Source organism: Scomber scombrus, chromosome 19 (genome assembly GCF_963691925.1).
Source record: "Scomber scombrus chromosome 19, fScoSco1.1, whole genome shotgun sequence".
Lineage (NCBI taxonomy): Eukaryota > Metazoa > Chordata > Actinopteri > Scombriformes > Scombridae > Scomber > Scomber scombrus.
Window position 1 is genome coordinate 11,897,433 of NC_084988.1, and position 22,926 is coordinate 11,920,358.

At 40.9% G+C, this 22,926-nt stretch overlaps 1 protein-coding gene across 1 annotated transcript in view; it reads left to right on the plus strand.

Moving 5' to 3' along the window:
- pacrg (PARK2 co-regulated) overlaps positions 1 to 22,926 on the plus strand; it is a 138,915-nt gene that overhangs the window by 61,792 nt on the left and 54,197 nt on the right. Inside the window, exons 4-5 of the mRNA XM_062440862.1 lie at positions 11,398 to 11,569; positions 19,304 to 19,453. Of these exons, the coding sequence (XP_062296846.1) occupies positions 11,398 to 11,569; positions 19,304 to 19,453 (322 nt within the window). The remainder of the gene's footprint in view (positions 1 to 11,397; positions 11,570 to 19,303; positions 19,454 to 22,926) is intronic.

The window sequence follows — 22,926 nt, forward strand, 5'->3', positions numbered from 1 at the left end:
GAAATAAGAAATATTTTGTTAAGAAAGAAAAAAAATCACACCACAAGATCCATTTAGTAACTGTTCTAGTGCTTTTGATTGTATCACAGATGGAATTTGTCCAGTTGTCATTTGATTTGGAATTACATGATCTGTTCACTGTTCTTCATACATATGCAATACATGCAATACATACAGAGTGTGTTGTAATAGCCTCTGCCTACACACACACGTACATGTGTATTATTAATCCAATATATAGAGGGTTGTTATAACAATGAAAAGATTTAATTTTGATACCACTGCTTTGGTGGAGTAAACTAAATCCCCTTTTTAATCCGTTATATTTAAATAATATTGACCATTTTTAATAAAGACCGTTTTGGTTTAAATAACTGCTTCTTTGCTCCATTATCTGTGTGAGATACAAATAATTAACTTAGGAAAACAAAGAAACAGGTGACATTCAAATAAACAGTTGAATAGTTTTACATGTTAATGGTCACAAATGTGAAATCTAATCACATCTGTATCTCTTAACTTAAATCCTGTCTTTTATCCTCTTTATTGTGTGGATCCTGATTCTTCAAACACAGAGAGCGAGAGTGTGCCACAGCCTGGTAAAGCTGCCTTGTTATCTTAAACAGAGCTAACATTTGTCTTGGTCTCTATTGTTTTGGCTTCATACACAAAATCAATGGAGCTCATTCATCACATGCTCATTGAAAATGAGCATATTTGTTTGAACATTTGTGAGGATTTCTCAGTACAGCGTGAGGCAGAGGAAGCGAGATTTATCAAAACCGTGCAGGCAGTAGATGCTACAGTCATGGTATTTGCTTGCTGAAAAAGCATTATTCTGTCCTCTTATCTTCCCTGTGCATCTGACATGTACAAATCACACACACGCGCCTGCGCACACACATATATATCCGAGTAATTAATGCATACATAGACACATTCATGCTTTAGACACAGACACACACAGACACACAAATACTCACTGTGGTTTCTGTTTCCGTCACAAACAACCAGTGATGGATTGGCCCTTTCTATTTTAAACAGGGGAGAAAACACATGCCCCCGGGGACCCTCGTGTGTGGAAGTACTTTGAAGTGTCCACATTTAATTCTTCTGTATGATAAATGAGAGGAGAGCTGGAGTTGTAGCCTGTGAGGAAAAGCTCAGCTCGCTCAACGAGGGGAGCGGTAACAAATGTAGCGATAGCTGATAAGCTGACTGTGTCTCTTGCTCTTGCTTGTTGTTCTGCTCCCTGTAGACCCCCACAGCCAGATAACAAATCCATCCTATCAATCAAACCCATCAATGGCTGGCTGCAGATTAGAGACAGTGATTTTGGGGCTGATTGGAGGGGAAATGCTGATTACACCTCCCTCTCTCTGACTTGATTACACTCTGCCTGTGTGTTGTCAAGCTCGGCTGCTGAGCTGTAATCACTGGAAGCTAAGAGCAGAGGCCGCGGCTCCACAATAGACAAGACACAGCCGCGATCACACCGCTAGCTGGTGAGCTGCAACCTTATGGCCATTGATAGGTCATTTAAAAAAGGCCCATATCTCACACCGTCAGAGCATCTGTGCATGGGTGCACATAGACCAACACATAATGTATGCAGGCATGCATACATTATACAGAGATAAGGAAAGCTCCAGCTATGAAACCTTTCGTCTCAAACTGCTGTCATGTTCACTGCCTCTCATTTCCCTCCTCCCCCTGTTCCTCTCCAATGTTCTGGCCTACTTCCATCTCAGTGGCAGAGGGTCCCGTGCTGGAGCACACACACACTCACAAAAACACACACACAGTGAGCACAGTGAGTGGAGTCCTAATCTGAGCTTTATTTAGCTGCTTCACCTTTAAAACTGGAGCAGGATCCAGACCAAAGGCAGCTGGTGACTCCAAAAATTGTGGCTGACAGGAGGTAAACCAACCCACAGCGTCATGTTATTTTACATGTCTACTATTTTACATGGCTACTTATCTCTACTTTCTTATGTTCAAGTTATGTTTTTGTTTTCAAATGCAGGCCACGCAGAGACCTTTAGAGCAGCAAGTGCTCAAAGTTGAAAAAAGGGCATGTGCAACAAGAATTTAAAACACTATAAACCCAAATAATTTACACCCTAACCTGTTGAATTATAGCAACCCATATTTAAACAAAATGTAACATGGAATATTATGACAAACTGCATCATTGTCCCCCATACAATGAAATCAGAGGAGCGGACAATTTTAATATGCCATTAAAACTGCGTTCGCTGATGCAAGTAGCTATTTAATGTTACTGCTAGATTTTTTTTTTTTAAAAGGAAATTTGGACTCTGTTGAAAAGGCTCACATAAAATGTTGAATTTGTTTGTGGTATGTTTAAAAGTAGTTCACAATTTGCACATTATAAGTTATTTTCTAATATGCTGCCTTATGAAATATGAATTTATCTATCTGTCCATCTCTTTAGCACCAGTTCATCACACTCACGTAGAATACAGTGGTAAAAGAAATTATCATTGGACCAATGCGATGTGAATATTGCATTATTATTATGGTGTTTGTTGACTGGTTAATGAGGACATCGTCCATTGGATCATTATTTTACATGTTTTATCCAATAACAGATTAGAATGAGAAAAATGGAGTGCATTCAATTGATATAAGAGATCCCGCCGTAAGGAAGACAGCAGGAGCCCGTCCTCCTCCTCCGCTCTCCTCTCACAGCTTCACACAAAGTGCTTTTTCCCCTTTCGCCTGCCCTGCAGCTGTTGCAGTTGAAGCATTTTAATCAGAATTTCAATAATGGATTTTTTTTCCAAGAAGATGCAAAACATGTTTATATAAAAGATACTAAGATTTAGTAATGGTTTATTTCAACCAATGGCTCTTTTAAAAAATATATATTTTGGTCCCCCTCCCTCTGGTCCTCCTTCTCCTCTCTCCTATGGATGAGCCTTCTCCTCTTCATCCAACTCAGCTTCTTCTTACATCACATCCCTCTGTCTCTCCACTCCATCAACCTGCTCGGCTCTCTATCACTCCGTTTACCCCTTTTTTTTCTCCAATAACTGCAGCCATCGAGACCTGCTCAGGACTCCAGTTGTGTTGTGTCACTTTGATTGCACTGTGCTGTGGCTAACGCAGCTGTACAGTCGATTTTGTGTGCAATGAAAAACGGCACAATTTACTAGAAGAATGTAAACAAACCCAGTTATTGTCAGACATTGCCAACATTGTCCTGGCAAGTTTGAAATGCGTGCAGGAAATTAATTGGTTTTACTTGCTTTCTTGTTTACAGAAAAATAATTGTGATGGGTTCTCAGTGGGAGCGCAAGAACAAACTAAATGTCTTCTTTGTTCCTTATGTAAACAAGGAAACTGCGGAAACACAAACTTAACAATGATTTTGATGATGACAGTTTGGGTAAATAGAGTACTAGTCTGCATAAAAAAGCCTGCAGCAAAGCCACAACTCTTTAATATTTGTTGCTAAATATTCAAGGGACATTTTGACTTATTATGCATCCTGGGACATTAATTCAGGATTTTCTTTCACTGTGCAAAAAAAGGCTTTATTGAGAAAATGATTTATTTTGCGCCTCCATGTGTAGCTTCTAATAGGGACATCTACCAGGGTATTTTCATCTCTAACAATGGTGTTAACAGAAGCACAATCTCAACAGGAACACTGTCTGCAGCGTCACTGTTTCAATTACTGTGGCTAATGTGTGTTACTTTAATAACACCCTCATGCCTTCAATCCTCAACACACCATTTGGGGCTGCTGTTTGCCTAAATAAAATCCTTTTCATCTCAGTTTGTGTGGTAGGTTCACATACAATTTATAACTGCCTGTGTCCTGGTTTTGAACCATCCTTGAAGCCCCAAAATTGTCTCATGCAGCATGTGTTAGGTATCATTTCAATTGACACCATGCACTCTACTACTAGTGCTTTGAATTGAGCATACTTGCATGCTTGTTAGATGGAAACAGCTGTCAAGGGAGATAGTGAGAGTGACTCACTCCTCTTTACTTCACTTATCAATTCCCTATTCTGGTCTTGCTCCTCTTATTGTGACCCCCAAGAAAGTCATAATATTCTGTTCTTTGTCTCCTTTTCATTTTATTATTTTTTTCGTTCTCATATTCAGAGTGCGCACAGCATGGCAACTGATTTTTCTATTTTTTTGGCCAGAGGTGTGCCGTGCACCTGTGGCACAGCTGGAAACAGGTAGAATTGGGATGAATAAATTATTATTAGGCTGCGTGTTGTGTGTGTGTTCATTGATTCCTGAAAATGTGTTCTGCCATCAAAGCTTCCCTCAAGAGATGCAACATCAGTGCAACATCATAAGCTTCTTTTCAGGTGAGCTTTGTTGATTTGACAGTAGAAAGCCTGCGTGTCATGGACAACACAATAAAGTCTAGGACTTATTTTGCTGCCGTGATGTTAAAATGGTTTATGAGGAGATGACTGACTAAGCTGTACTTTTGTGGAGGTGCAACGACCAGTGCAAGCAGTGCTCCGACTGTTTGGTATTTTCCTGACCTTGAAAGTTGCTTAGACGTTGTGCTAAAAACAGAACCATGTCTATTTGTGGTGCAACATCAGTCCGCTGCTGCTTTGGTGATTTTATCAACAGGACCAAACTAAATACTTGCTAAAGGCTTATGATGTTAACAATTTATTTTAATTAAACACTCTCCAACCAAAATCAGCACTGAAAATAACATTAAGTGTGGTTAAAGCATTGAATCAGTCTGCATTGATCTATAAATTCATTTGGGTGATTCTTACAGTATCTGTTGTCCACAGCTGTTCATACTGCTTTGAGTGACAGGTTGCTACCACGTCAATCACATTGGTTAGGTATCATAGCCACGGCATAACCCCATATTCACAGAATATAGGTGTAGCCGTCTCTATTTCAGTGTGTTTTCAGTTCATGAAAGTTAACTGTAACATTTTGGTTGCCAAAAAAATGTCTCATCCAGTGTTTTGTTGTATTAAAAGACCTTCGAAGGAGTCTGATGTTCAGTTTTTTCCAAGTACTTTTTAGTAAGTACATTTTGTTTTAAAAGGAACCCTGACTATTAAGACTTGTGTGCCTTAAAAATATCATCAACATTTAATACATATTTTGACATACAGGGACCGCCAGTACACTACATCTGCAATGAACTCTGGGTTGATGTCATAAAATACATAGTCTTAATACAAGTCTTCATAGTCGGGGTTCCTTTTAAAAATTAGCATTGGCATTATTATAGTTAACCATACACTGTAAATGCACCATGCTGGTTAGCAGCTAGCTTTGGGGTCAGCTCCACCCTCTTGTCCGATTCTGGCTCCAAAGAAACAAGATGGTGATGGTCAAAATACAAACCCAAGGCAAAGAGTTCACAAACCAATGGGGACATCATGATGCCTACGTCCATTATGGGTTTTTTGTGTTGTTGTTTTTTCAGGAAAAGGGTGAGATACACTAGAATTATTGTTGAAATAGTATTGGTCCAATATAATCATATAAATGGTTTCACCAAATCAATTTTCTTTATATTGTTATTATAATAACTGATGAGCAGCTAATTATCCACTACACTACACTACCCTACACTTCATACATCTTTAGGTGCAGATTTGTGGTGATGTGGGTTAATATCATGGCACTCTGAATCATCCAGACATTTCCTGTAGAAAAGTTTTCTTTTTATTGAGCTGTCATTATCATGTTTAACTGTGATTGGCACAACTGTCTTATAGCTATAAGGGTGGTGATGTGACAGGCTGGGAGGCTATTTATTAATCGCCGCATCCGCTGATTTATATTAACCTTCACTCAGCCCTTTTGCACGTTGCATTGCATACATGAACCAAAATAGCAGGTGCTCATGGAGACGCCCACACAGTTCATGCACCTAAGATCTACTGAGCTTGTCATTGCACTTGAGTGGTTAGAATTGGGTCCACTGTTCTAACATCTTCCACAAGAACCAAACATTGAATGTCCAGTAGACAAGACTAATGTGATTATTAATGAGCAAAAGTTAACAATGCGCTGCAGTTAGGCCGGCGACTGTAGCAAGGCAAGGCATGGCAGCTTTATTTATATAGTGCATTTCATACACAATGGCAACTCAATGTGCTTTACATAAAACAAACATTTAACAGTAAGAATTGGAAATAAAAAACATAAAAACAATACATAATACATAAATACATACATAAATGCAATTTGAGAAATAAAAATAAAACCCTATAATAATAACAAATAAAATAAAAACGAAGTAGCGAAAAATAGAACGAGAGAGAAAGCAGTAGCAGTCATTTGTTGAGTGTGTGGCCAACACCCCAAACCCCAAGAAAGTTTATACATCAGCCCTTACAATCATTACAGTAGCCCTTTGCACTGTAAGCTGGCATCAAAAGGATGTGGAAAGTCATCCGGGTCATCCTCTACCCACAGTGACAGTCCGCAATCATAACAAAAAATGGCCCCTCTTGCAGCTGAAAGATCTGGAATTGAATAACTGGCCTGTTTGGCTGTCCGTCCTGTTTACATGTTTGACTTCACTGACTTCATATCATTATTTGTCAATGTGGTTGATTCTCTGGCCAAGTTGTAACCGAGGCCAAATTGTGATGTCTGCAGCTGCACAGAGTGAAATTGGAGGCTAGCCTCGTGGACTCAAAAGATCAATTTCATGGTGGTAAATACTGATTCTAACAAGTCATATGAAAAAATGAATAAGAGGTATACTGTCACAAAGTCAGTGTCATGTTCATGTTAGTCTGAATGCTACTTTTTGAATTGCTTCATGGAGTGCTTCCTTTACAGGACCTTGTCCACACATCATGATACAGCAACACTGTTTAAATAAGGGAACACTTCAAAGAAGCCTACAGTGCATCTACAACAAAAACTGACAATATCACAGAGTATAGTGTCAAGTCTTTATAATTCTTACTCTAGGAGAGAACTTATGTGCACAAATCTAAAATACACTGACCGCAGATGGGGTGTCAAAAACTCACATGGACTGTTGACTGATGGGAATTCTGTTGTGGTATGTATTGTTGTTTCCAGTGCTTGTCGGTTCATGTGTGCCTTCTGAATCTCAGCAATGTATGGCCGTTTCAATGCATATCTCTTTCCTCAGTGTAAATACCTTGTGTAGGTGCTGCTATGCGTACATGACCCCTGCATTCCAGTCAGGTGTGTTATAATACGTTCTCGGTAGAACAAATGGATATTTGTTTGGCCAGAGTACCATGAATGACTCATAGTGCGAGTAGCAGCAACAGGAAGCCTGCTCTCCTCTCAAAGCTGAAATAACTGACAGAAGCTCATCTGTTGGCTCATTTAAATACAGTAACCTGTGCTTGTATTAAGAGACAGCTGAATCCAGGTCAAATCATTTATAGCATCAACATTTGATTGTTGAATTATTATTCAGTGCCATACAGTGTGTTTTTTTTAATGATCTAATTAACATATTTACTATACATAGCTTTTGTCACTACGTCTAGCTGATGAGTGAGAGAAGAAGATTGACAAATAAAGATTAGCTTCACTTTTTTGTCATTTACTAGGTAGCAGCCTATAGTAATTACCCCAGGGTCAGAATGAAAACACACACACACACACACACACACACACACATATATACGCAAACAAACACACATACATGTAAACACACACAGGCACATGCAGTCTCTTTCTATTTTTTATTCTCTCTGTCTTATTCACACTGGATCCAATCCTGCATTAAGCCTCTGCATTATTTCGCCGTTAGCTTTGTAACGTAAGTGACTCACACCACCTTGGCAAAGTAGCCTCATAGCTTATCACATCAGAGCACACACAGTCTATACATGGAGTCACATGTAAGCGTTCATATACTCACACATCCATCCACCCACACACACATGCCCGCATGCACACGATCACGTCCAGCCGTTGTGTATTTAAAGTGGCAACCTGCTGTTTTCATTCCTCCTGGTCTCCTGTGCCTGTCAAGGGCCTCTGATACTTTTTTTTAATGAGAGAGACTCTCTTGCTCAGACTAGATTCAAGTCTAGTCTGCTTCTGTTGCTGTGTGTCTGCTGTTGCAGCGCTGACCAGAGGAGACATGCAGGTCTGTGTCCCAGGGCTAATTGCTGCTACTTGCCTGATACTCTTTCTGGGCTCTGCTCTCATTGACTCCCTGGACTCCGGTGGGATTCCCACAGGCACCCAAAGACAAACAAACCTGGGCGGACAATCGATAACGGATGCAAGAGTTACTGCTCAGCGCAGCCGCTGATTAAGATTCTCCAGGAAAATGTGTTTGTGTGTGGTTGTGTGTGTGTGTGTGTGTGTGTGTGCTATGTGAGAGTGTGTGAATGTGTTTGCTGATTGTCCCAACTCCTTTAGCGTTAACTAGAATCTCTACCAGTCCCTAAGTGCTTGTTTATGTGATTTTGATTAAGAGCATCATATACTTCAGAAGCATCTTTGCAACGACACCACATTAAGATGAGATGCTATCTCAGGTTTACAACATGGTAGGTGAGATTGTGTCTCAGCCTAAATGTGAGACTGACAAAGAGGACTGTGTGATATTATCGGTGGCTTAAGGTACGTCTATCTTCGGCTTTAATGTACTGATGACATGTATCGCATCAGTACATCACACAACCAAATAAAAAATACTCACTTTGGTTGTTAAAAAGATATTTAAACTGATCTACATTTGCCTGACAAAGAAAATAAAGCCAATGATAACATTACACACACATAACATAACACACATACACACACACATACACACACACACACACACACACACACACACACAATACATAAACATGTAGTCTACCAACAGAAGACAATAACTTCCTTTTATTCCATGTTACTTTAATTCCTCTTTATATACTTATTTGCTTTCAGCACTAAAAGGGGAGCGTCTTCATACTTTTCCCACAGTGTAATGAAATAGACCAAAATTATTTCTAATGTAAATAAATCTTTCAAGCAATATTTAAATCCCATATCATGAAATATTCACATGATGTCAATTTAAACGTTTAGGAATATGAAACTACTCTTACAAGTCAAAATGGCTTAGATGTTGTAGGATTGTGTTTTAGTATTTTTTCAGTGTCCAAAGAAATTTAAAAAAGCAGCTTAGAGCGTGATGTGTCCCTGTGTGCCAGTGACTGCCACTGGCTAGCAAGCAGTGCTTTGTTGTGGTGTCATTTCGACTCTCCTCAGCCTCTACACCCCTCCATTCCCTCTCCTGCCTTTCTCTTTGGGCTTGTGTTTGCTTTTGTTCTCGTCTCCCGCCCGCCTGACTCACAATGATGATCTTGACCAAGTGCAAGGAAAGGTCAAGGTTGGTCGGCAAATTGCTTCAAAGCAATCAGCTTTGTCTCTCTGCGCTTAAAGTGTGAGCTCTCTGTCTCTGTCGCCATCTAGCCATCTCTCCATCTCTCCATCTTTTTTCTCTCCTTCTCTGTCTCTGTGTTTACCCTAGGGGGAGACGAGTGTCAGGAAGGATTGGCAGCACGGGGTGGGGGTGGGGGGGGGGGATCTACCCTTTGAAGTCTTGGTTCACCGGCGGCTGAGCGAGGGTTGGGGACTTGAAAGCACCGAGAGTCACTGCATGGGTGACATTTCAGCACAGACCAGCGTGACCCAGCACGGTGCCTGTGTGCGTGTGTGTGTATATATAATATATATGTGTGTGGATAAGAGGATGTCTCCTCATGGCCTCAGCTGTCCTCAAGGACTGCCAGCTGTTGGGGGCTATTTGCCTCTGCGCCCAAGGGATTACCTTTCATTACATGAAAAAGAGAATCCCCCCTTCAACCTCTAACCTCTCGCTCAACAGTAGCGCCACTGGGATACAGTGCTACAGCTGATACCCCTGTTACACACACATAGTAAATGAGCCACATTTAAGATTTTATATGATTTTGTGAACACATGCACACACATGCTAGGCTCAAAGACAGCCTCCTCTGGGTCAGCTGTTCGTTCCAGCTCAGTGTGCCTGAGTGGCTGCCCCTCTGATGCCTTCACACACATGAAAGACTTCACTTTAATGTGTCACACAGTATCCACACCCTTAGCCAAACAACATCAAAGCTTGCCTGTGGCCTGTAGCTGGACAAATGTCTTCATCTACTGCCCGATTGCATGTGTATGTGTGTTTGCGAGTGTGTGTGCGTGCATGCCATTCTGTCTGTCCTGTAAATGGTGTAAACAGGTGTTAACATGTCAGCCCACAGGATGCCACATGCCGCTGTGTCATGATCTCCTGAACAGCTGTCCTCCTCCATTGTGTGTGTGTGTGTGTGTGTGTGTGTGTGTGTGTGTGTGTGTGTGTGTGTGTGTGTGTGTGTGTGTGTGTGTGTGTGTGTGTGTGTGTGTGTGTGTGTGTGTGTGTGTGTGTGTGTGATCATGTGAATGTATGTATTTACTGTAAGGGTTATAAATGGCTGCAAGAGGAGCTTTAGCCCTAGATAATGTGCCAAGGACAAACAAAAAGAAAGGGCAAACAATGAAAGGGAGCTTTGTGGCAATAACTGATTTCCTAGAAAACATCTCTCACTAAGCATGTGTAAGGAGAGAGACTATCCAGTAATAACGTTCATCCCTGCTGTTCGCCAGTGTCTCCATCAGTAGCCATATGTTCCAGCAAATGCCCTTGAGCACTAATAGCAGTGACAACAAGACCCATTTTCAGGTGTTATGGTAATAAAGTAGTAATATCTAAACCAAGTAGTATGGTAAGCCTACTCTAGTATACTGCACTTCGTGACGTGGACATGACATCCAGCATACTAGCATACTAAACCTCGCTTTTCTAAGGTGCTTTCTATTTGTACTGTATGTTAGTAGACATATTGGATGTAAGGCCTCCGAATAGGGCATGAATTTTGATTCTCTTTAAAACCTTATTAAAAAACATACTGACTGTTTGGTTGGTTGTTGGGTTACAATGGACCAGTTCTGAGAATGGAAAACATAAGGCTCTGTATCAAAAAGAGCCTGGGCGCTTCTTTTGAGTTGAACCTTTTAGCCGCTGCTTGTTGGCAGATCACTGTGCTAAATAAAAAAGAAGAAGAAAAAAAAAACCCAGTTTGATCTGGAAGTACCCTGATGAGAGGAGGGAATGCATTTCTTACCATATTTTAGTCGTTCAAAAACAGTTGGCTCAGCTGAAATTGAAAGGAAGTTGATATTAAAAAAACTATTGCGTCATCCAAAGCTACATGCACCCCCCCCACTCTAAAACCCATTCCGGCGTGTTGCCCTTGAGCGAAGGACAGAAACTACCACCTCTTTTTTTTCACTTTGTGGATTAAAGAAGCAACTAATCATGCCCATAATGTGAATGCAAATTTCTCTCTTCAGGTGGAGATTGATAAACTGGACTACCACCACTACTTGCCTCTGTTCTTTGATGGCTTGTGTGAGACTGTTCATCCGTACGAGTTCTTCGCCCGCCAGGGAGTCCATGACATGCTTGAGCACGGAGGCCCCAAGATCCAGCCCGTCATTCCCCAGCTCATCATCCCCATCAAGAGTAAGTCTTGCCACAGTTTTCCAATCACATACCACATGGCTCCTTTCCCAAGTGACCCCTGTGCATGTTGATGGCATTTTACTGTCACTGTGTGTTACCTTTCAGTTCTTCTACTGATGGGAAATTGTGTGGTTGATCTCAAGACAATAGAGACACCTTACAAATGCTTATTGTGTCATTTCAAATAAAATGATTGTTAAAATATTTTGCCAGTAAGCCATAAAAGACTTTGAAGAATATGGCTATAAAACTATCAAGTGAAAAAGAGAGAAAGCAAAGAAGAATTTGAGAATTAACATAAGTAATATTATTATTTCAGCACAAAAATATGTTGTATAATCCAACAGGGCTATTATCAAAACAATTATAGATGATTAAAATGCAGCAATTATTCAATTAACTTAAACAATAAAATGCACCCACTATATTTTATTCATTTGCATTAGTTTAGTGAATATTCTTTTTTTAATGAGTGACTGACAGTCAAGTAATCTTCTCGAGTAAGTTTAATTGTTGCCTTAATAAATATTTTTGTATGTCACTCTTTAATTATTAACTTTTTTGATATCAGCATCATTACATTTTGATTCCTGTTTGCTGATCTTAAATATTATGTATATCCTAAGTCCAAAAAAAAAACCTTATTTTAGCATCAGGTTTAGTATGATATGAATTTAGTATGATATATGATTTGAATGAAACAGCATAAACATTATAAAATTAAATAATTAAATCATTATGCATCTAAATCTATGTCTAAAATCTATTAATGTGTTTGAATAATTACTTAGAGCGGCGCTGTAACACCCCTTTTAAACAATATTGCAGAGGCAATCGAGTGCAACCAAAATAGAACAACATACTTTACCAGGAATAGACTCACCTGTCTTACACACTAACACCACAACAGATTCTAACATTACCATACAACAGGCCCTGTGACAAGTCCTAATTTGGTTTTGCAGTCATACTGTTCCTATTATTACATTAACCCTCAGGGCGAAGCGTCCTTGTTTTTGCATTTGCCGGAAGAAGTTGGCTCTGAAAGCACGCCTGATAATCTGCCATGAATGTGGTGACATGCTACATTTAACTGTGTCACCATGTTGTGCCTCTTTACCTTTCCGCACTGACACGTGTACACACATGCACGCACACACACACACACACACACACACACACACACACACACACACACACACACACACACACACACACACACTCACACACACACACACTCACATGCACACACACTCAAGTTGGCTGAAGGAGGTGGGCGGAAAGGTCACGTCTCAGGGTGGAGGGGTGGATGAGTGTATGACTTCAAAAATAGACATCAGAATTTACAGGGATGTGGATAGCAAAAGTTTCCTGTGTGGTGAACATGAGGAGGATCGAGCAACAGAGAAGTTAGAATAATGCAGAGTGTGTCTTTTGTTGGAGAATTTCAGTCACACACACACACACTGTCTTTTGTTTGGCGCCGCTGCCAAGTGGAGTGTCAGTTTCAAAGTGGGAGTCTTTAAGTGGCGCCCAGTGAGCCCGGGATAGTGTTCATGTCCCGGGCAGTGTGTGTCTGTGTGTGTGTGTCTGTGTGTGTGTTGGACGTCTGTGGAGGCAGAAGGGCGTAACGGCCAACACTAAGCAGGGCTGTTTGAGACACAGAGACACAGTGACAGACTGACCCTGGCACAAAGTCTGTTATCACACTACAGTACATACTCACACACCGTGAGGTCTTAAGCATTATACATGTTACCAACTGACACATCTACAGTCTTGTGTTTGTGTAATTGTCACTGCATTTTTAACTACATTTTTTCTTTTTTCTTTTTGTTTCCCACTTTTTTACCTTAAAGAGGATATATCATGCACATTTTCAGGTCTATATTTATATTCTGGGGAATATCTTTGAAAGATATACAGTTTAAAAAAAGAACAAAAAAAAACCTCTCTCTGAAACAGTCTGTTTTAGCTCCTGTATCTTTAAGGCACCCCTCTCGATGTGCCCACTCTACTCTGATTGGAGACCTTCTAAAGCTGCGTGTTAGCCAACTTCCAGTGGATCCAGAGGCTACGTTAAAAAAACAACAGAAAAAAAGCTGAACATACTTGAAATGGAAACTTCTCATATATATCTGTGCATGTTTCAGCAGGAATCTGATCCAAAATATGTGAATGGTCAACGCACACAACCTATTGAACAACTTCAGCATCAAAGACTAAGGGTCAGACAGCTGTTTTGGAGCATTCACGAAATATCTGTCATCACGTGAAGGAGTGGAACGCAAGTGGGAGGATTTTGGCTGGAGCATTGAGCAGATGTTTTTAAAAAGCTGGAGCATCGCCTTATGCCTTGCTCCATCACACTCCAATTTCGCTCCGGTATCACTTACACCACAAGTTCAAAGCACGCTCGATCCAGAATGCATCTGCGTACCAACACTATTTTCTGTCAAAAATCAGCTGCTGCGAGCTCAACAACAGAGTTCACTAAGTACTTTCAAAAAGGAAGCTGAAAAGTCATACAGGCATACTATTCCTGCAACACTACCATATAATGATAATGTGGAACAAGAAAAAGAATGTGGCAAAATTGTTGCAGTCAGTAAAGATTCATTTTGGGATTGATTTAATTGATGGGAAAATCTGGGGACAACACTTTTGTTAGGCTTTTAGCACATACAAAGCGCATTTAGCAAAAGTACGAAAGTGTACTGCACAATTGGAACGTGCAACAACGTGTGATTTGGGTAGTGACCGACAGTGCAAGTAACATGATCCAAGCATTTAACCTCCTCCTTGACCCTGGCATTGAAGAGGAGGCCTAGGATAATGAGATGAGAGCACTGCTGTTGGGTTGTGTTTTTTTTTTTTTATAAAATGAAATTATGTGGTTAAGTAGCTTAGCAAAGAAGGAACCAGACAAATCTGCCCAGCTCATGTTTTATTTACAGATTAGTCAGGCGATGCCAGGCTAGTGTTTAGGCTAAAATTAAAATACGATGCAGCTTTTTTCTCTTTTTCTGAAGCGAGCTTGAGTGATTTGAGTGGAGTGGGGTGAAATCGTAACCAAAGAAAGCGAACAACTGTGTGAGAAAGGAGCAGAAATTCTCACTGCTCCACTACACTAACATGCTCTGGTTCACCTCAAATTTTGGAACATTGGCCATGTTTAATATAGCTGATATAGCTATATAAAAAAAGAAAGAAAAAAAAGCATGCATGTCACCTTTAATAATGGAAACAACAATTATTCGTTAAAGTAAAACAAATTTAATACATTTAAATCATTTCCTGCAGTGTAGTATATTTTTTCACAGAACAGCACAAAGTATATTAATAAAACAGGTACATGATGTGCCAGCAGCTTTCCATCGATAGTTTAAATATTTGGACAGCCTACTGTCTATTTTGCCCTTCATCAAGAAGCGCCCATTTTAACTTGGCGTTGACTGGCTTACCCTCTAACTTAGACAGCAGTTTATAAATTCAAACCTCTCAGCAGTTTTGGCCATTTGCCTTTCGGGGGCCAGACCAAAGGTGATGGTTGTGCTCCTTATGAAAACACACACTTCGCACTGATAATGGAATTTTAAATGGCCTGCTCCTTATTAACTTCTTGGTTTATTAAAAATCAGGCCTGTTTCGCCTTCCACAAGGCAAAGCCACCAGTCCGTGTCTCTGTTGCAGATTAATTACTTTTCTAAGGATCAGGAAAGAAGGAGGGATAGCAGAAAGAGGAAGAAAGTAAAAAGCCGTCTGCAGTCTAAAATGGCAAGATATATATTTTTCTCCTCTGACGTTAATACATCTTCAATGTGGCTGGCAGGCTCTTATCTGCAGAGCGACTGAGTCACGTCAGGCCCTGGTGAATTTTGATGATGACTGCAGGTCACCCAATGAGAATACACAATGAAGAAGGCTCTGGCTGACATTATACTCCAAGGCCCTGTCCTCAATGACTTAAAGACTGAACTTTTTCCTACTGTAGACCCCTTTCCCTTCAACCCACATTAGAAAGACTATGCTTTTGAGGTGAAAAGCTATACATTTAAGCATATACATGTGGTTTTGGTGATTTTCACTGTTTCCAAAAAGTGTTTTTTTGAAAATAACTGCTGGTAAAAAAAAAAATATTCAAAAAAGCTATACAGCAATAAAATCTGATAACTTATCTTATATATAACACTGATATTTTGGATACTATAAGAACAAAGCTGCGCAGTACCATGACGACTTAAGGAGAAAGGGTAAAACGTGAAATGCTGTGGTTTGGGTTTTCCTGGCTTCCTTAAATAGGAAGGAGGATTCAGAGCCATGCCTCCATTGAGCCTTGGTTGATTGGCATAACATTTGTTCAGCTTTGAACCAAAATGAGACTTTCATTACATGGAGATCCTCAGTTACGCCTCTGCACAGGAACATCTTCTTCTGATCTGAAAAGTATATTTACAGTATACACTGACTGACGAACAATTTGCAGCTAAACTCTCCAGTGTGCCTCTGACATTTCACAGGAAACGGAATACAAGGTTGCAGTTGTGTTATTTTCACGCTGAATATGAAACAGGTCCTAGCATGAATAGATGATTACTTTATTCAGATATTAGTATATATATATATATAATAAATCAAGCCCATGGCTGCCTTCTCCCCAGCTCTTTTAATTTTTTTTTTTTCCCTTTCTGTTTTTTTTTTCCAGCCAGGCGAGAGTGCCGATGAATAATTGAACAGTCCTGCTGCGGTCCAAATGTCAAAGCAGGGAAAATTGTTTGCGCTGGCTGGTAATTAGAATTTCATTGTTTGTTATGTACGTAGGTTTGAAATTCCTGTCATTCCACATTCCACCTTATCTTGGTGATGGCAGATATCTACGCACTTGTCTATCTGGGGAGACAGTGCGGCTTAGATGGAGAGATGACGTGAAGCACAATTCGCTCATTCAGCACCATCTCCACAACTGGTACTCTGTATAGGCCTCCACACACCCACACATGCCCACACACACAGTCAATGACACAGACAAAGACATGCTGAGGCAAACTGGTCATACACTCAAATGGCACAAAACAATGGTCAATTTCTCATAAACTGTCCATAAGCAAAATTGGATTGTACCATAAACTTGATATGAATAGAGATACATCCTTCGACCTACTGTATCAACCTCCTGTGGCCACATGACTCGTTCACATTGTATAACTTGCTTCATTTTTTTGTTGCTTCATGCTCAGTACTCTCTGTGCTCATGACTGCAGCTGACATTTTGCCTCATTGGGTCTAATTTGTTTGTGTGTGTGTTTGTCTGTGTGTGTGTGTGTGTGTGTGTGTGTGTGTGTGTGTTGAAATGTGTGTGCTTGCCCACATGTCTCTGTGTGACTTCTGTGTGTGAGTGTATGTGTCTGCGCTTGTGACAGCGTTGTATTTGCATATGAGCTGTTTTAACACAGGCAGTGGGTGATGCAGTATGCTGTTCTCTGAGTGCTCTAACTGTCATACACAATATTTTAGGGTTGTTGCTCACTTTCTGTCTGCGTCTGTCTTCTCTGTTCATTTCAGTAAGATTGGGGATTGGTTTTTTGGAATCTCATTGAAATGACTGCTTGTGTTGAGACTTACTTTTTGGTTTGGTACTATATTAAACTATATTTTTCTATTGATTAATTTAGAGCAAGCAACACATTAGTATTTTCCTGACCTTGAAAAAATGTTGTACCAAGTTCAGGAGGTGAGAGGAGAATTTTTATGCTTCATGCCTATTTTCTTCATTTTACATGCGTAACCTCAGTGACTGTGTATTGGGCTTTGACTGCTGCCAAAACACAAGTGACCTACAATCAGTAGTGTGCCTGAACGCATCCTGTGTGGACACTGACAAAGGACTGAAGCTGCTGCTAATGTGCTAATATGCTGGTTTCCCTGTATAGCCTGTGTAAAATTTGTTCTACTGATAATGAACATCTCAGGATCATGTGATTCCTGGTGGAAACTAATCTGCTGACAGTCTAAAAGGAAAACAAATGACAAGCTAAATATTTGAGAATACTGTCCAGCCAGTAAATCTAATTGAAATCATAAAAATGAAAGAATAATGTGATTACAGCAGGAACATCTGTAGATTATTCTACATCGGTCTGAAGATCAATATGATTGGATATTACAGTAACTGTTTCCACAGCTGATTTATATGAAACAGCCATCCTAGCGTCTGATGGAGGTTTGAAAGCAGCGGTCACAGCCAATCATGATTTCAAACCCCTTTTTATATAGTCAGATAACTCAATAAAAACAAACTTATCAGAAAAAAGAGCACATGGAAAAACATCAGTGTGATAAGAACTACCTACAGTGACAGAAACCATTTTTGACAAAAAATTTAATTTGATGTGTGCTTTGATTTTTTAGTTTGTCTCATGTCCCATCTGCTAGCATGGAGGGAGGTACTGCAGCCAGCCACCAGGAGGAAATTGAGATGCTTTGGCTTCACTTTTGGGGATGTCATGACTCCATCTTTTATACAGTCAGTGGTTGGTGGCCACTTGGTCTGTGAAGGCATAGCTCCACCCCTCACACAAAGGCTCTTTTCAGCTTTTTGATATCACGTGCTGTGTTTTCTCAGAAACCACCATGTCTCTCACTCATTCTGACATTCTTTTGTCACTTTATCTCTGTTTCTTTATCCCTCTCACCTGCCTTTTTCCTCCTACCTGTCAGCCACAAGCCTGTGGTGTCTCTGCTCACACTGTAGCTGTTTTCTTTGTTTTGAAATGTTTTTTTCAAGCCTTTCATTTTTGTCGCTGTAAGTGCTTACCGGCAAAATAGGCCCTGTGATGCCATTACCATCCTCTCTTTCTGGAGGTATGCGTTAAATCACGATTCAGTGTTTCACAAAGAGAAATAGCTCAGGTCTATTTTTCTAACTAAGGGTATGCTGGTTTAGACTGACAGTCGGCACAAAGGGAATTAACAGCACTAATGCAGAAGCTCACATACAAGAAAAGGAAAAAAAACAACTAAAACAGCACAAATAAAACATGCGTGAAGAACTAGAAAATATGTCAGTCTTTGCTGCTAATCATAGTTATTTTCTAACCCTTTGCCCTCTGCCTGTCACATCTCTTTATCTTTTTCTGACATTTTGTCTTTTATTGTTTTCCCCCTTTCTCTCTTTCTCTCTGTGTGTTTGTCTCTCTTGATCTCCCTAGCCCTCCATCTCTCCCACCATCATTCCCTTTTGTTCTCTTTATCAGTGGGAGATGGAGTTAAGTGCAGCTGTAGGCCAAATAGCCCAGTGATTGGCTCTCACTTACTCCTGCCTCCCCAGTGCATTTGAAATCACTGATTGCAGACAAGCTGTTCTAAATCAAAGCTCAGCTATAAAGGATATGCTTTCACGGGAAAAGGATTGTTTGGTGGTTAAAATGTTATATGTATTTTGACTATGTGTATCTGCACAGCCTACGCTTATGTATTCTATACAGTACCAGTCAGTTTGGATACACCTTCCCCTTCACTTGAATGAGAAAGTGTGTCCAAACGTTTGATTGGTTCTGTAGTTCCAGGCATCACAATCACTCTACATTAACTGTACATCCACCTGCTTCCCCTAAATCGACTTTATATCTGTAAAGCTGCTTTAAAAACTGTTTGTCCTTGCAGCTCTGTGTCTTGCCCTTCAGACGTAGCTGAGCCTTGATTCGTGACCATTGCCATTTGTGTCCTGCTCTCCAGATGCCCTGAACACGAGGAACCGTCAGGTGATCTGCACCACCCTGAAAGGCCTGCAGCATCTGGTGATGTCTGGAGACATGGTAGGAGAGGCTCTGGTGCCCTACTACAGACAGATCCTACCCATTCTCAACATCTTCAAGAACATGAACAGTGAGTCCGAGCCAAGCAAATTGTGTTAATTTATGGACAGTCGGTGTGTCAGCATGATGTCTCTCTGTGCTTTTGTGGAGTAGACAATGTATGAGCTTTTCCCTTTGTGTCATGAATCTTTTTTTTATGCCAGTGCTGCTTCTATGTCAGTGAGTTGGCAAACATTTAGCAGTCTGTGAAAGGCACTGATAGGTGTTTATGTTATGCGTGTAGCCAGTATTAAGGCTGTGGTTAGGTTCAACCAGCTTCCAGTGGTTAAACCAGTGTTCGGGTGATTTCACAGTTCTCAAATTATGTACAGATGTTAACCGTTGCTTTTTGTTTCACTGTGACTAAATTTTGACAAAATTTAACATCCTGTTTTTTACCTATTCTTTTCTTTGTGGATCCAATGTATGCGCCTGTCCCTGAATCCTTTTTCCTTCTCCTCCTCCCACTTAAACATCCACTTGACAGAGAAGCTCCATTTTGTCCTTTCTGCTGTCAGTCAGGCTGCATTGTGCGGTGCTGTTGATGAGGAGACTTTGTCCTTGCTCTCTCTGAAAGCCTCCACCTGGATGACACCAGGACCTGGGGAGATTGGCATCAGATAGGCAGGGCTCTTTGTGTGGCAGTGTCAAAGCACTTAGCATGGTGTGACATGATGTGGGCCCATTGAAGGCTTAGAGGCACAACCAATCCCAAACACAGCTCACTACACATTCAGGAGGATGTGAAGAGTGACATTATGAATCAATCATTTAAACACAGGCTTTAACAGGAAAAAACACAGGGCTTTAGTCTGTTAATCAATATCCAATTTGAATCTCTTGTCTCTTTAATTCGCTTACATAATCTGTTACTATTTGCTGAGGTCTAAAAAGAGGAAGGAGAATGCCCAAAAGAGATAGTTGAGAAAGACAAAGGATGGAAAAGAAAAGCCAGCCTTATTAATGCGTGGCCTTATGCAAATCTCCTCTGTAAATTAGCTGTCAAATCAATCCCCTAAACCGTTTTGAAGTGTGAGTTTCTCCACCACGGCACAGCCTCAGCAGTTGGCCAGTGAACCCCACCAGGATTAGTTTATCTTTACCTGGTTGTTACCGTGCCGCCCCGTCTACCTGCCTGCCCGCTTGTCTGTCCTCCTCTGGCGAGCGTCGATTAAACCTGAGCCAATCTCTCACCTGGCAGACGTCCCCGATATTGACCTCCCCCACAGAGACCCAGAGAGGGGTCCATACAGCTGCCAAAGCACAGGACCCAATCTGCTAAACAAGGACAGTGCTTCCTGTTCAGCAATTTATAGGCATCCAGTCAAGTTTCTCTCTTTGTAAAGTTTGGTTAGGAGTTAAAGTTGAAACAACATTACTACACTAGTCAATAGAACAGATAGGAAGAAAGTTAAGTAATCTTTTATAGTGGTTTTTGTTTTTTCCCCATCTCCATCTGGAGCTTTATTGTTAGTTGAGCTGTCATTCATGTCCTGCTCCACCCACTCCCCACTAACACAGAAAGATACAACTTCAAATACATAGAATAGATGCTTCTCTTCTGGGGACCAAACACTGTGTGAAGCAGAACTCTATGTTCTTTCTCTCTAATACGCCAATAGTTCTCTCACACTCTTCCTCTCTCTGTGTCTTTGTCTTTACCCCTGTTTTATGTGGCTTGTTTGTATCAATATCAAAGCTTTCATTGAAGTCCATCTATTATCGCTTATGTACACCTCCAGCTCCATCCCACACTTTAGTCGGCTTTCTCAACCAGAGCCAGTGTCCTGCCTCTTGCAGACAGGTACGATCATTGTGTAATACACTCGAAGACACAGAACAGTGTCTCGTAGTGTGTGGTAACATCTCCCTTTAGCTCTCCCACACTGTAACTCACAGAGCTTGCATGGCATCCCTCTGATCTCCTGAGCCACAACGGGGCCACTGTCTCGCATGTGCCAAGTGTGTGTGCTTGTGCGTGTCTACATTTGTGTACATCTGTCATGAATAGATCTGTTGTGTCCTATATGCAGCTGTTGGCTCCAGTGTGGATGAAGGCCCCAGCTTTCCGTCTCCATCCCTCTCTGTTCACTGATGTTTCTGTCTGCTAGCCTCGGGCACATAATGCTCAGCGTCTACTAGATACTCACAGACAGACACATATACTGTACAATCTCACAGTGTCCCAGTTATGGTTACACACCGTCCCTGTCTCCCCAGTTGTTGGAGCTGTGAATCAATAGGCTGACAGCCACTGCTGTAGGGTCAGGGGCTACAGTTGGATATCACCAACATCTCATCATGGGACAGATCCCCTAGGCTGTGTTCACACACTCCCGCTGTGTCTCTCCCGCTCTGAGACAAGGTTATGACCTGTTAAATTGGTCTGTACACAGGCCTTATCTGTGCCATTTTTCCAGGGTCAGAGCTGGACCTTAACAGCCATCTCCAAAACGGACCCTCGGGTGTCCTTTCACTCAGAGGGAGTGGCCCTCTGACCAGGAGAACAGACTCCTGACCCACCAGCTCAACCACTCTAGGGTCCAGGCCTCCAAAGAAAGAACAGTTCTATTGTCTAATGAGAAAAAATATGCCTGTTTAACTCCAGGCAGCCAGCTGCCATTCTCACCACTGGCACAGTAATGTGTCATTTTGAAGTGCACAATAATGAGCAATCACAGAGTATCACCGTCCTTGATGTACCCCTTTGTCTCCCGAATAAGCTCTCTCAGCTTTTGTTTGCTATGTGCCTTTTGCGTATCAGCTTTGTGTGTGTTTATGTGTGTGTGTGACAATGTTGAGGTTAGTGTAGGAATTCCTCCAATGTGATTTGCACGGTTCTCTTGTTTGCCTGCTGTGATGAATCTTATCCCTAATGAAATGCAACAACGTTCCTTATGAAGGAGAGATGTGCTCCCTCATCCAGCAAATTCCTCCTCTGAGCTCGGAGGAAGGAGTGAACTCATCTACTGTACGTCATCTGCGTAAAGAGAGAGAGAAAGAGAGTTTGTAGAATTTTGTAAAACAGCCAAGGAAACTACACAGAGGTAGAGGAAATATTAAGCGGCCGTGGATAAGGATCGGATTGAGTGCTGATACTGACCTTGTTAAGGAGATTGGGTAACAGACAAAATCCACAAATTAAATACAACTTCCTTGTCATTGTTGTTATGAAATGCAGTCCCATTCATTCAGTCATGACTCACTACTCACCTTTTGGCTCCACGGTTCCCAGCATAAATACAGTGTGTTCTCAATTAGTTCCACCCAGTGAGGTAAAAAGAGGACACTGGTATTGGATAAGTGCTCTGTATCAGTATCCTAAACTGATGTATTTGAATCAGCATCAGGGGGAAAAAAGCCTGACGAATGCATCTCTAGTCATAACTAAAGATTTTATTAGTTTAGTAGCCAAAACTGATCAATACGTAAAAATATTTTACAGTTGAATAATAAATCGTTATCAAACATGACAGTAATAAAAGTATATTTTGAGCCGTAAAC